The sequence below is a fragment of the Microcebus murinus genome, chromosome 16, assembly GCF_040939455.1.
Source record: "Microcebus murinus isolate Inina chromosome 16, M.murinus_Inina_mat1.0, whole genome shotgun sequence".
NCBI classification, from domain to species: Eukaryota; Metazoa; Chordata; class Mammalia; order Primates; family Cheirogaleidae; genus Microcebus; species Microcebus murinus.
Genome location: NC_134119.1, coordinates 21,590,839 through 21,604,458, shown reverse-complemented (window position 1 = coordinate 21,604,458; position 13,620 = coordinate 21,590,839). Strand labels below are relative to the sequence as shown.

Below are 13,620 nucleotides of genomic sequence, written 5' to 3'. Positions count from 1 at the left end.
GTTAAATAGTTGTTGAAAATCCTATTTGCATGCTAGCAGTGATATCCATTTGTATGGCCTTAAGCGAGCTACAGAAAATATTAATAAGAACTCCTATATCATAGTAAGGAATTCCTGCCAATTTTGTTTGATGCAGTGTTTTGGTATGATTGGTTCTAAAAGAAAATGCCTTTCTTTTTTAGAGATACATAGGGAAGTAATTAGGAATGAAATGTTATGATGTATGGAATTTATCTTAAAATATTTCAGCAGAGAGGAAAAAGAAATAAAAAAGGATAAAGGCAAACAGTTTATAATTGTTGGGTCTTTATCATCAGTATATGAGGGCTTAGTTTATTTTTCTCTCTACTTTTGTATATGCTTGAAATTTTTCATAACAAAGAGTTAAAAATAGATAAATTCCTAGAATATTAACTTCCATAAAAAATAATTATCTGTGATTTTTTTTTTCCTGAGCAAGATTTAAGAACTAATTTGTGCACAACTACTATTGAGAGGCAAAGCATTCTTAGGGACAATAAGTGATTACTAGAAATAGACCTTATATACCACTGGAGAATTGATGCAATGACTATGGAGAGCAATTTGGCAATAAATGCTATAGGATAAATACTCTTACCCATCAGTCTAACTTCTAGGAATTTGTCCTAGGAACATATGCAAAGGGATGCTATGAAATGTTCAAGGACATTCCCTATATTGATACAACAAATAACTGGAAGGACTCCAACTGTCTATCAGTAGGAAACTGGCTAAAGAAATTATCACCATTTAGAAAATGGAATATTTAAGCATCCCTTGCAATTAATATAGAAGACCTATATTGCCCATATGGAAGTGTTTCCAAGATATTTGAAGTAAAATATAATGGTACAGAAAACCACGAACCCATTTGGAGTTTTAAAAAATATTTAGAAGGATATAAGAAACGGACAACAGTAGTTACTCTCTGGGTGTAGAGTTGATGAGAGAGAGGGTTTTAACTTTTTATTTTATATACTTGAATGTTTACCAAGTGCATATATTATTTTCTATTATAAAAAGGAAAAGAAAAAATTCAAACTGAGAGAATTATATATCCCACGTGCTGATAAAAATCATCTTAAGAATGTAATTAGGAAGGTGATTCTGAAAGGGAAAGATGTATAAACTTACACAATTTTTAAAATTTCTAAATTATGTAGTGTTTTGAATTAACGAGAATAATTATTCCCTGTCTAGTATTGGTAAATTGTGCAAAATTATATGAAACTCTGAAAGTACTTGGAACTCTTCAAACAACATTGTGTAAAAGATGAAATCTTACTGTGTTTTAAATGTAAGTTATAGCTGAGAAAACACTGGAGAGAGATTTCAGTCTATCCACTATGGGACCAAAATTGTCCTTAAATATGCATTTTCTTTCTGTATTGAAAAATAAGACTTAGTACTATCTCACCTACTATGCTTCACGTACTTTTTATGTTCATCATTTCATTGAATTCTCACAATAACCCTGCAAGGCAGGTGGTATCTGCCCTAATTTCCAGATGAAGAAACTGGACATTAATCCACTTGCTGAAAAAAATGAATCCAGAACCCAAGGCAAATTTGGTTTGCCCTGCCACTCTGTCTTCTTTATTTGAGGGAAAAAGGGGAAATCATCTGGTCTTTGATTCTTGCCTTTACTTATTTCTTGTTTTCTGCAACTAGCTATGTTTTCCTCACTGTGTTAGAAGAGAGTTAACAGAAAGTTTAACAGGTGTCCAGAATCCCGAAGAGCTTATTAGCTGAATTTTCTTGAATATTTGCAGCACAACAGAGAATTAACAACTCAGTGGTTTTCTTTTCCCCCAGATATTGTGGATGCTTTATCAGATCCAAAGAAATTTCTTTCAATTACGGAAAAGAGAGCAGACCAAATGCGAGCTATGGGCATTGAAACCGTAAGTAGAAATGGTTGCTTAAAGACAGCCAGTTTGGGGAAGTTTGGTTGTCAAACAGTGATTACAAAAGCAAGATAAAGTAACAAATTAATATAGCAAGTTTAAAGAGGGTTTTTAAAATTGAACTTATCAATTCAACAATAAGTTCAAAGGTCTACAAGAGTGAACCATGTTTAAAACAAATGTGACCACCCTCAGAAAAACCTACTTCACAACCAGTGGCTTAACTCACATCTGGGGACCTCTGCCCCATTAGAAACAAAGTGGAAAACATCTGTGATGCTTTTAGGAAAATTTATCCCTAATCCAAAATCTAAAAAGTTTTTGCGTACAGATGTGATGCCACATGGCTGGCTGAGATAGTGACACCTTAGGTTCCTGAGGGTTCAATGTGTACAAACTTTGTTTCATGCACAAAATTATTTAAAATATTGTATAAAATTATCTTCAGGCTATATCCATAAGGTCTATATGAAACATAAATGAATTTCATGTTTAGACTTGGGTCCCACCCCCAAGATATTTCCTAATGTATATACACATATTCTAAAAATCTGAAAAAAAATCTGAAATCTGAAACATTTGTGGTCCCAAGCACTTCAGATAAGTGATACTCAAACTCTACTATATAGGATGTTTCTGAAATACTAGTTAACCTAGTTCACTGAATTAATGAAAATGGCATTTATTAATGATTCTTCATTTTGTACCAGGCTTGCCTTCCAGCTTTCTCCTATTCTGGTCACACTTGGGTTGTTTCTTTGTTTTTACTTGTTCTCTTTACCAAACTCTTCAGTTTAGGGTGGAAGTAGCATCTTTCCAGTATCTGGGGAAAGAGAAGGTATTCTCTGCTTGTCAAGAAGTTAGATCTCCTTTCCTTTGCTTCCTCCTTTGTCCCAAGCCTAAGAAAACTCCATAATCTTTACTTGAGCTGGGCAAACACCCTTTAAGAGAGTAGAAATCTGAGAAAGGGGAACAGGAAAAGTTGAGTGGTATGGACTGGATTCTGTAAAATAAAGAATGCACAAGATATTTGACCTTGAGTGGCATTCATTTGAGTCAAGACAAACGTTTCTGTTCCAGAGTGACATAGCCGACGTGCCCAGTGACACTTCCAAGAACGACAAGAAAGGAAAAGCCAACACCGCCAAAGCAAACGTGACCCCTCAGAGTAGCTCCGAGCTCAGACCGACCACCACGGCCGCCCTGGCTTCTGGTGTGGAAGCCAAGAAAGGTGAGGGAGCTTTGTGGGGCCCTGCTTTATTCTGGCAATTCTAGACCCTTTCTAAAGAGTCTTTTATGAAGGTATTAGAAACTGTTAATTCTGCCAATTTCCATTGCCCCATAAAACTCAAAAAGCAGCTTATTTTTTTGTGGATTGGACAAGCTGCTTAATTTCCTTGAGCAGGTAATAGAGAATCAACATTTGTGTTTCATCTGCTAGATCCCCAGCACCCACCTTCGCTGTAAGGGGTACAATATCCATAGTTTTAGAAAATATTCAAATTGTGTGTCATTTATGGGGAAAAAAACCTTTCACACAGTGATGTTAGCTAACTCACCCCGCTCTTCCAGATACTGCGTAGGTACTTATCTGGGCAGGCAGTGGGCGTGTGAACCAACAGAGTCATGACTGTTTGAACATCTAAATTCCCTTACTGATAATTTCCCTCCTATGTAGATATTTAGCACCCATGATTATTTGTAAAAATTATCAATGGGTATTTAAAGATCAACTCCATGTCACTACCTATGGATGAAACAAAAGATCATAAGAGGTGTCATCACAAAGAATTATGCGTCTCATGTGCTAATATTCAGCCTGTAGGTAGGGAAACAGCTGTCCTGGTTATTTGTAATTGGCTCCCATTCTCACTGGCCAGGCATCCATTGATTGGATGGTGCCCATTTCATACTGGTAATTGAATATTTTAAATATCCTCTGACCATGAGTCATTTGTTAAACTCTCTCTTCTTACCTTAATAAGAATTTCTCTCTTCCTCATGGGTTTTTACTCAGTATATATAGTTCCCATTTATATGTGGGTTGAGTGTCCTCAGTATAAGGAAATCAAGTCGTTCATACAGTTAAGTACGTACAGTGCTGCCATGTAAGGTAGGAAATGACAGGTTTTCCCAAACCAAAGCAGCATAGTAATTTAGCAGGAAACTAAGTGTGCATTGAGCTTTGTGAAATAAATTAGAAAATAAGACTGCACAAAAGTAGCCCAATTTGCACTTGGCCTGCAGCTGTTTGTCTGTTCCTCCCTGGAGAGAAAAAGAGCAAGGTAATAATATAGACTTTGGGTGTTCCATACCAGACTGGTGATTATGAACATTAGCCACTCCAAGAGAGGCAGTGGAAAATGGGAGAGTTTATGTTTAAAGTTCTCCTATCGCACTCGCTAGTACGTAGAGACATTAGTAATTATAGTGCATTAAATGGCCTGAAAAAGACGATGCCATGTGACCAGCCTACAAAGGACAAAAGTGATCCTAGTTCAGAAGGAACTGTGCATATGAGTAGAGGTGCCTCACCCCTGGTTCCAAACATGGCTACGTTTGAAGGAGCCAGGCAACTGTCCTCTCCCTCCACTCTAGTCTCTTCACCAGATGCCCTGAGCAAGGGGCTACATGCAGTTCCGTTTTGACATTTTACTCAGGAGACTTGAAAGTCTAAGTCACAGTACTGGATTCTACAAGAAGTGCCTACATTCCTTCAGGGACCTCACATGTTTATTTTACAGACAAGAGAGCTGAGACCAAAGATAGGGAGCTCTTAGCTGTGGCAGGATTCACTTCCGTGCATTACACTGCCTCAGTCACTCGGGAGGTAGCTTGTGGCATCGTAATTAAAAGATCAGAGAAGAAGCCCAGAGACCCTTCCCGCTCCTATCATAACATATTACAGATCACAATACCAGTTTCTCTCAGCCAAGACTCTCCTCCTTACTGCCTTACTGTCCTCACATTGGATGTGCAAATCTTCAAATGAATAAAACTGAAAAACCTGGGACTTGATGCCTATCTTTCTTGAATATATCCTGTCTAGCCTTTGGGATGCTAATGGAAATCAGTTATAGTACAGAGTGCACATTCATTTTGTTTGCTTAAGATGAAAATCTGCAGCCAGACAGAATGTGTTTGGGCATTCCTCTACAGCTGTGGTTGCCATGGCGACACCTGGCCCAGCATCACTCAGATGGCAGGATGACTTAGTATATTACTCCAGGTCCTCCTGGCAGCATCCTGTTATTGATTTCATTATTGCTTGTATATTAAAGGCATTACAGTGCTCAGTAGCATGTTGCTTAAATGCTACAATTAAATTTGGTAAAAGGGAGAAGCTAAAAAATAGTTTTGTTCTTTGATAATTAAGGAGGGAATAGAGTCTGGAGGTAGTTAGCTGATATGATACACCTTGAAGTACAAAGATAACAGTGACGAATAGATGCTGTTGTGCCTGATCAGATCCCCTTTATGGGACTGCTGCTCCATTTCCCAGCTCCTGAGTTTTGACTGATTGGGAATTACAGTTACTCCTTCAGAGAATTGCCCTGAGACCATGGGAGTTTTCTTGCCTAGAAATACCTGGAAGGTTTTATAAAATATCTGAAGCTCTCTAGCTAACTGATACAGGGTTACAAAAGCCCAGTCTCCTTTGGACAAGATAGAACAACTCCGGAGTTCCATTTATATAAAGAGCTCCCTGATTTCAGCTAGAAACCCACCCTACCTTCTTCCTCTGCTTTAGCCTGTTTATCTCACGCCCTTAGGGGTTTCTCCCAAGAGTCTGCTCTCAGTAAAGCATATGCATATGAATCCCCTTCTCAGGCTCTGCTAGTAAAGGACCTGACCTAAGATAATGAAGCAGTTCAATTGTCTAGTTAATTGTTTTACAATAGACATTTAAGATGTTTATATCCCATTACATCATATGTTAAGTTGCTTTAGTCTTTAAATGAGGTCAATATGTGAATTTTGTATTACCAGTTATTCTCTCTAACTTTTAGTACACAGTGACCTATTTTGTTTTTTAGGTATTGAACTTATTCCTCAAGTGAGGATAGAAGATTTAAAGCAGATGAAGGTAAAATTGCTTAATTATTTTACAAGCACCCTTGTATTATATTAATACATATTGGTAACAGAAATGTATTTTTGTTTCTCACCAAGTATTCATTGTGACCTCAAAAAACCTATTTTGAATCCTCTTATTTCCCCACAGGCTTATTTGAAGCATTTAAAGAAACAACAGAAGGAGCTAAATTCTTTAAAGAAGAAGCATGCAAAGGTATAGTGTTTTAAAGCTACTATTTTGCATTATGTGCTGATGAATCAGTCATAGCAAGAAACATGAATGACTCAGAGCCCATAGCAGCGGTACTTTCATTTTTACCATTAGCAATGAAATTAAAAATCAGAATCTGTTTGGTAGTGGTTGTCACTGATCTGTAGTCTGCATTTCTATCAATTATTTCAAACACATAACAAAACTTTATCCATTTAAACATTGTTCCTGTACTAATATGACTTTTATAAAATACAAGTTCACAGCCTGACTATTGAAGACCAGCTCACAATTTTAGCCACTATTTATGTAAATTCCTTGGGTCCCTGTCAAATAGTTTGCCTTGCATAGTGCATGGAGGGAGATGCTAGCAAGCTCTGAACCTCCCACTCATGGCTCCTAGACAGAGACACTTCTCACTTTTCCCCCATTATGTAAACCTACCCAGTGGCCTACTTCTGAAATATATTTATTTTTCCTTTTTACCCATAAGAAGAGGACTTTTTGGCAGTGATTGCGAGAAATTATAAGAGCTAGTTGCAAATTTAAGGGAACAGCAGGAGGTGGCCCCAGCAATTCCCTTGTAGGTTGAAAAACTTCACAGCCCTCAAACAGGATCCTTTTTTCCAGACTTCCCTCCCAGAGGAAGGAGAAAAAGGTAGGAGGACCTCTTGGTGTAGGGGCTCTTGGAGACAGAGCTATTTAAAGTAGGGATTTCAATTTTATTGATTATTGGCAAGAAGCTGGAATATGGAAAGGCAACAGAAAAAGAAAGAGAAAAGGGAATAAGAGAGAATGCAACTTAAATGCCTTTAATTATTAGGAATGGAGTTGGTTCCCATATGCTGCAGTATTACCTAACAGATTTTTCTTGCATTTAAATTGGATCTCTGTCATTGATCAGGCAACTCAATGGCCTTTGGGCTAATTGGAAACACAAACTTTTTGGTCTCATTTAATATTTTCTTGAGGCATAACCAGGAAATATACTGTCACTGATAATGTAGCAACAATAATGGAAGCTAGAATTTTTGCACGCTCAGTCATTTCCAGATGCTGTGCTCAGCACTTTACATGTATTGTCTCATTTAACACTCTCTACTCTATAAAGTAAACTCTGGTTAAGTCTCCATATTACATAAGAGAGAATTAAGGATTAGTAAAATTAAACAATTTGATGCCCCAGAGTTCAGAAGAACAAACCTGAATCATCTGGGTCCAGAACCCTTGGTCATGCCACATTAGCCTGTGTAGGATATTGGATGCTTCACTAAGTAGACAGGTTCCCCTCGTTGGGTCAAATGCAGTGATAGCACATGGGACATTAAGAAAAATTGCCATCTACTTTGGACAGTGTCCATATACTGGTTGCCTGGACAGTTATGAAGGAAAGGTTCTTCTCAATTTTTAAAACCCAATGGACTGAGCACGGTTGTCTGTTGACTCCCTTGTCTAATCCTTTCAGTCCATAGTCAAAAATGACTTTGGTCGGTTCATAGGTCTGTATGTTTAATCAGAAAAGTAGTGAAGATGGGAAATTGGTTTTCTATTAATTTAAGACAGTTTAGAGTTGGCTTTGGTGGGTTTTCCTTCCACTTCAGGATGCCTTGGGTTTCATTCCTTCTGTTTCCTTCTCTGTAGTTGGCAGGGAAATACATCATTCAGTGATCAATAAGTCCCATATGGCTGAATGAACCCAAGTTGCCTTTATTTGTAAAAAACAACCTCAAGCTTCTTAAAGTGCCACGTTATAATACAACTTAAAAGAAGGTGTTTAATCTCCCCAAAACCTACCTTCTGAATTTGTATGGACTTTCATAAAAGCTTTAATGTACATTTTTTTTAGAGGAGGTATTAGCCTTCAAAATTCCTTAGGTCAAGTAACAGAGGTAAATTGCTACAAGATACGAGTACTTACCCTGTGTTTTTCAGAATGCTTTTCAAAAACATTTCTGAGCAGGAGGATCTGTTTTGCTGGTTACTTTTCATTTCTTCTTGTACTTCAGGAGTTTGAGACCCAAGTGTGTGAATACAAGTGTATGAATGCATTCCTTCTTCCACATTGAATACACAGGGGACCCACTTTTTAATCAGTCTGTTTCAGTAGTATAATTTATGAAATCTTCATTCTAGAGTCTTTTTATGATAAAAGTACTAATAATAAGTCAAACTTTTTTTAGTACCACTTTTGTGTCACATTTTATACATATTCTCAAGTCCTCACCATGCCCTTAAAACCTAAATAATTCTCTCCACACTTTGGACATGAATAAAATGAAATTCAGAGAAGTGAGTCCCTTGCTCAGAATAATATAACTAGCTAATGCTGGTTACAAGCCCTATTTGCCCACTGCTAACACGCATGTCCTTTATAACTTACCACATTGTCTACTTTTATATATAAAAAAGTTTTGTATATTTTATAATTGTCCAAATGCTTTGCAAATGAGTATTTTCTAATAATTGGACCTTCCTATCTATAAATATTCTATAATTTTTTAATCTATAATATTTCCTTAATGTTTTCTACTATCTTATCTGAGCCAACTTCTAAGATAAAGAATATGTATGTCTGTTTATTTGCCTATCTACATTAAAATAATACTAGCTAATGCATATAGATGGTTACTTAAGCAGTTATTCTTCTGTATTCTTGTAACAATTATACAAAATGAGTACTATAATTATATTAACTTGTCTCAGTTAGCTTTTGCTGGGTAACAAACCACGCTGAAATGTACTGACTTAAAGCAACAACCATTTATTTAGCTCATAATTTTGTGGCTCTGCAGTTTGGGCTGGGTTTAGCTGGATGGTTCTTATGGTCTCAGCTGGATCCATTCATGCATCTGCTGCTGCTACCAGTTTGGCAGGTAGTTGGCAGATGGGGGCAGGCTGATTTAGGAAGGCCTCTGCTAAACCACTTCCTCTCTGCTTTATGGGGTCTCTTGCCTTCCAGCAGACTAATCCAGGCTGTTCACATGGCAGGGGTCCCAAGAGACCAAGCAGATAACGCGAAGTTTCTAGATGCCTCAGCTCAGAACTGGCACTTCCACCTCATTCCGTTAGCTAAAGCAAGTCATAAATCTGGCCTAGCTTCAAAAGATGAGGACTCTGTCTCTTGACAGGTGACAAAATCACATCAGAAATGGGGGTGGATAGAGAAAAGTAGATAATTGCGGCCATTTTTGCAAACAGTCTACCAACCATTTGACAGATAAGATAATTTACATTTAAAAGAAACACAGCCTGACTAAATCCCGTAGTTTTAAAATGATGGAGCCAGGATTTGAAACAAATTCAGTCTGACTTGAGAACCTAAGCTCTTAACCAGTATGTTCAGCTGCCTCTGACTTTACTCACACTAGTTTTTCCTCTCTCTACATAGCTTTTTCTTGATGGTCTCAGTAACAGGTTTTTAAGAACAATCGTAAGTCTGTCAGGGCACAAATATCATGAGTTCCTTTGGGACTGGTTTTTCAACACATGATCATTGGGCCAAGAGCTGGAGACTTCATCAAATTGCATATTCCTGTGCCCACCTGAGACTCGGTTATAAGTCTCCAAGGAGAGGGTAAAGGAAATATATTTTAAATAAGCTGCTCCCTTATGCACAATAAATTTTGAGAACTGTTTCTTCAGGAACGTTATTTAGCACTCTTTACTTTTCCTAGACCCTTTAGTGGTAACCCTACTAATTGCTGGCAAGAGGCCAATCAGACCTGCATAAGGAAACAGAGCTTTTACTCTGTTGTCAACCAATAGAAAGAACAAATTTCCCCATGTTTCAATGAAAGAAAGTCTACAGCTTTTTTATAATAGTTTTGAAGCTACCTAAGAGGAGGCTAAGATTTGTCACTCCAAAGCCTTGGGTTATAAAGTTACCAATGGAGGAGAAAAGATGACCTGGGCTACACCCTCACTACTGCTGTGTGCATGGCCGAACCTTAGCACTTGGTAGCTAAGAGCAGAGACTGATACTTAGTCCGTATCAACAACTGTAGGAAGATCTCAGCTCTTATGTATCAGCCTAGGTAAATAATTCCACTTCGCAGATGTAAAGGGAAATAGAGAATCCATGAAGTAAATAAATTTCAGGTGTTTCAGAAAATAAATATGTTGTCCAATAGAGAGTTTACTACCAAACTTGAAGGTTAGCTTCAGGAGAATAACGGAATAGTGGTATGAGTATGAAGATCTGCTGTTTTGCAAAAGAGTCATAGAAATAGATGTGTGATCTGCTGTTAGGATATTGAGAAGAAAAGACAGGGGTAGTGAGACCAAGATGCACATAGAAATGCCTAGTTTTTCGAAAATGAGATGGCTAATTGCTTTTGACCTTCTGGATGCAGCTGGCAATCGGACTTCTACGTGTCTCTCACTTTCTAGAACAACCTCTTCAATTTGAAATGGAAACTAGGGGAATGGGTCTCAAGTGTCCATTAAATGAGGCACAGAAAAAGCAGAACTAAGCAGCAGTAATCCTACCCTCACCCATGACTCACTGGGGTCCAGAGCTGTGGTTACTTTTGTTGAAAGGCAGGCCTGCTTTTCAGTTGTCCAATGTGGTCAAATCCTTAGAGCAAAAGAAAAAAATATATATAAGACCTGAAGTTGGATAAATATCCCCAGTAACAGGTTAGAAGGAGAATTGTTAATTCCAATGCCTATAGGAAGTAACTGAGGGACATAGGCCAGGTATTGACTCTAGTAAAACAGAGCACTCATTCCTATCTAGAGGCCATGTCAGACTCAGCTCCCACCACTGGTGCCTAGAGAGTATATGGGCCACCTGTGTTCCCCAAAACAGAGGCATAAAATCTGAAATCTTACATGAATTCCCTGATCATATAAGAATTTAATATTTACCTCTAATTCAATCTCTTCTTGAAACCATGGAGGCCAACAAAAAATACCCACCTAAAAAAACTACATCTGCAGATTGGATGCAGCTCTTGGGCCACCAGTTTGCAACATCGATGTTAAATGAGTCAAATAAAATGCCTGAGAAGCCCACTAAACTCTGGCATTTCAGTAAAGCTACTAACGGAAAATGTGCTCTTTGCTCTGCAAGCAATTTAGCTGTTCACACCAAGACTGCTGTTCAACCCATCAGTTGTAATTCTTGGTCAGACCCCAAGAACAGACATGTAACTAACTCTATTGTCCCGTAGAAAGGGGCAGAGAGACACAGCCGCAGAGTGAGCCTAGCCTCTTGGTAATCTCCTAGTTACATGCCGAGCAAACATGATTTGCTCAGATTTTTCAGCACCATCGGTGGTGTGGTTGGTCATGCCCATAATCACATCAGTCACGAGAATGAATTGCAGCCGCAGTTTTTCCCCAAAGAAGCTGAATTTACTCTTAACATTGATAAGAAACATAAACAGATTCTGCTAAAAGCTATACATTTTTTCCCCCAAAAATGTCAATCAAGATGGACTTTAAGTCGACACATTTCATTTTGGCACTCATGGCCTGAGAGGGAATGAAAAGACGTATGTCTCTTCCATAGCGTCTCATGATTTAATCCATAGTCTCATGATTTCATTAAGGACCTAAAGAATAAAATCAATGATAGACTTTTCTTTTTTGAGTAAAATGGACTTAGATAGAGATCATTTCCTGGCTCCTTCATTTTACAGAACAGGAAGCTGAGGCTTGATCAGAGTCACAAGGAGATTAGTAATTAGGGTCCCCATTTATTTCTGAAAGAAGTGATAGCTGGGAACCAAATTATCCTAAAATACTTCAGTCATCACTGCCTACCTCACAGGGATGGGGTTTTGAGCACGAAGATAAACACAGAAACAATTTTTCAGAACCAGCTTTCCTGATACTTGTATTAACTATCATCATTTAAATTCAATATGCTTCTAATTTTTCAAATATCTCTGCATCCATTGGGTAACTTTGCAGCTCATAAGCAACCCATGAATTAGGTTAGGCAAAGGTACTTGTCTCAATTTTCCACTAAAGAAATTGAGGCCTAGAAAGATTTATGTGTGTTACACAAGACCACGTGGCTAATGATTGACTGAGCTGAGAACAGAATTCAAGTCTTCTTGCTACTTTCCCATGCCAATTTTTTATTCACATAGCAAATATTCATTAAGCGTCTAGTCTGTACCAGGCTTTGTGCCGTGTACTGGTCAACAGAGAAGACTCGCCTTGCCCTTATAAAGCACGTCACACAGAGTCGAATCTGTGGTGAATGATTTTATGATACAAACATTCCTCATGTCTTTTCAGGTTAATAAGGTTCACCAGAATATTTTCTTAGGAAATTTAAAGAAACAGTCCTCTCCACCCTCCTTTCAGTGATATTTGCAAGATAAACAGGAATGTGGCACCTCTAATATCTTTTGAGATTTGCAGAAAGCCTCTTGTTCATTTGCCCAGGAAAATTAACACGTGCTAGCTAAACATGAAGACCTCTAAATCTTAGAAAGAAGACTAGGAATAGGGCATTTTTTTTTAACCCCCATGACATCGCAAGAGTAGTTGAATATATTCAAGGATACGTCAGAATGTGACTCTGTCCTGGGGTAGTAGATTAAGTGTGGAGAAAAGATTTATTGATTTAATTACTCTGATTCATGTCCCTTATCCCCAAGTCACTCTCTGTATGTTATCATGGGTATTAAATAGTTTACGTTAGTCTGTCACTATCTTTTGAATAAGGTATAACAAGCATTTGAAATATGATTTATATTAAATTTACTTTTAATCCTAACAATGCTATGAAGTAAGTATCACTATCCCAATTATATAGGTGAACAGCTCTGAGAGGGTAGGTGACTTGTCATAGGACCGAGGAGCCGGTGCCCTTAACCCAACGCCACAAGAGTAATATGGCTAGATTTATGGGGTGTTCCAACCGCAAATTGCAAAACATTGTTTTATACACACACACACACACACACACACCTCCCTCCAAATCCACAGCAACACAGCAAGATAACGTCACCTTTGTCCCCACTGTTAGTTCCTGTTTCAGGAAACTTCCCAGCCAGCATCACCTTCCCCTGCTCCCTCTCCCAAAGACAAGAATGCTGAGGCCTTGTGCATGAATGCATTTCTGAAGAATTTGTGGATAAATTTTATTTATTTTTTTATTTTTTTGAGACAGAGTCTCGCTTTGTTGCCCAGGCTAGAGTGAGTGCTGTGGCGTCAGCCTAGCTCACAGCAACCTCAGTCTCCTGGGCTCGAGCGATCCTCCTGCCTCAGCCTCCCAAGTAGCTGGGACTACAGGCATGCACCACCATGCCCAGCTAATTTTTTCTATATATATTAGTTGGTTAATTAATTTCTTTCTATTTATAGTAGAGACAGGGTCTCACTCTTGCTCAGGCTGGTTTCGAACTCCTGACCTTGAGCAATCCGCCTGCCTCGGACTCCCAG

At 38.2% G+C, this 13,620-nt stretch overlaps 1 protein-coding gene across 6 annotated transcripts in view; it reads left to right on the top strand.

Annotated features, from left to right (window-relative positions):
• The window catches only part of PLCB4 (phospholipase C beta 4), a 360,059-nt gene that overhangs the window by 326,090 nt on the left and 20,349 nt on the right, over nt 1-13,620 (top strand). For all 6 annotated transcript variants that reach the window (XM_076010932.1, XM_076010929.1, XM_076010931.1 and 3 more), the window contains 4 exons: nt 1,837-1,925; nt 3,009-3,159; nt 5,966-6,015; nt 6,154-6,219. In XM_076010932.1, coding sequence (XP_075867047.1) covers nt 1,837-1,925; nt 3,009-3,159; nt 5,966-6,015; nt 6,154-6,219 — 356 coding nt within the window. The remainder of the gene's footprint in view (nt 1-1,836; nt 1,926-3,008; nt 3,160-5,965; nt 6,016-6,153; nt 6,220-13,620) is intronic.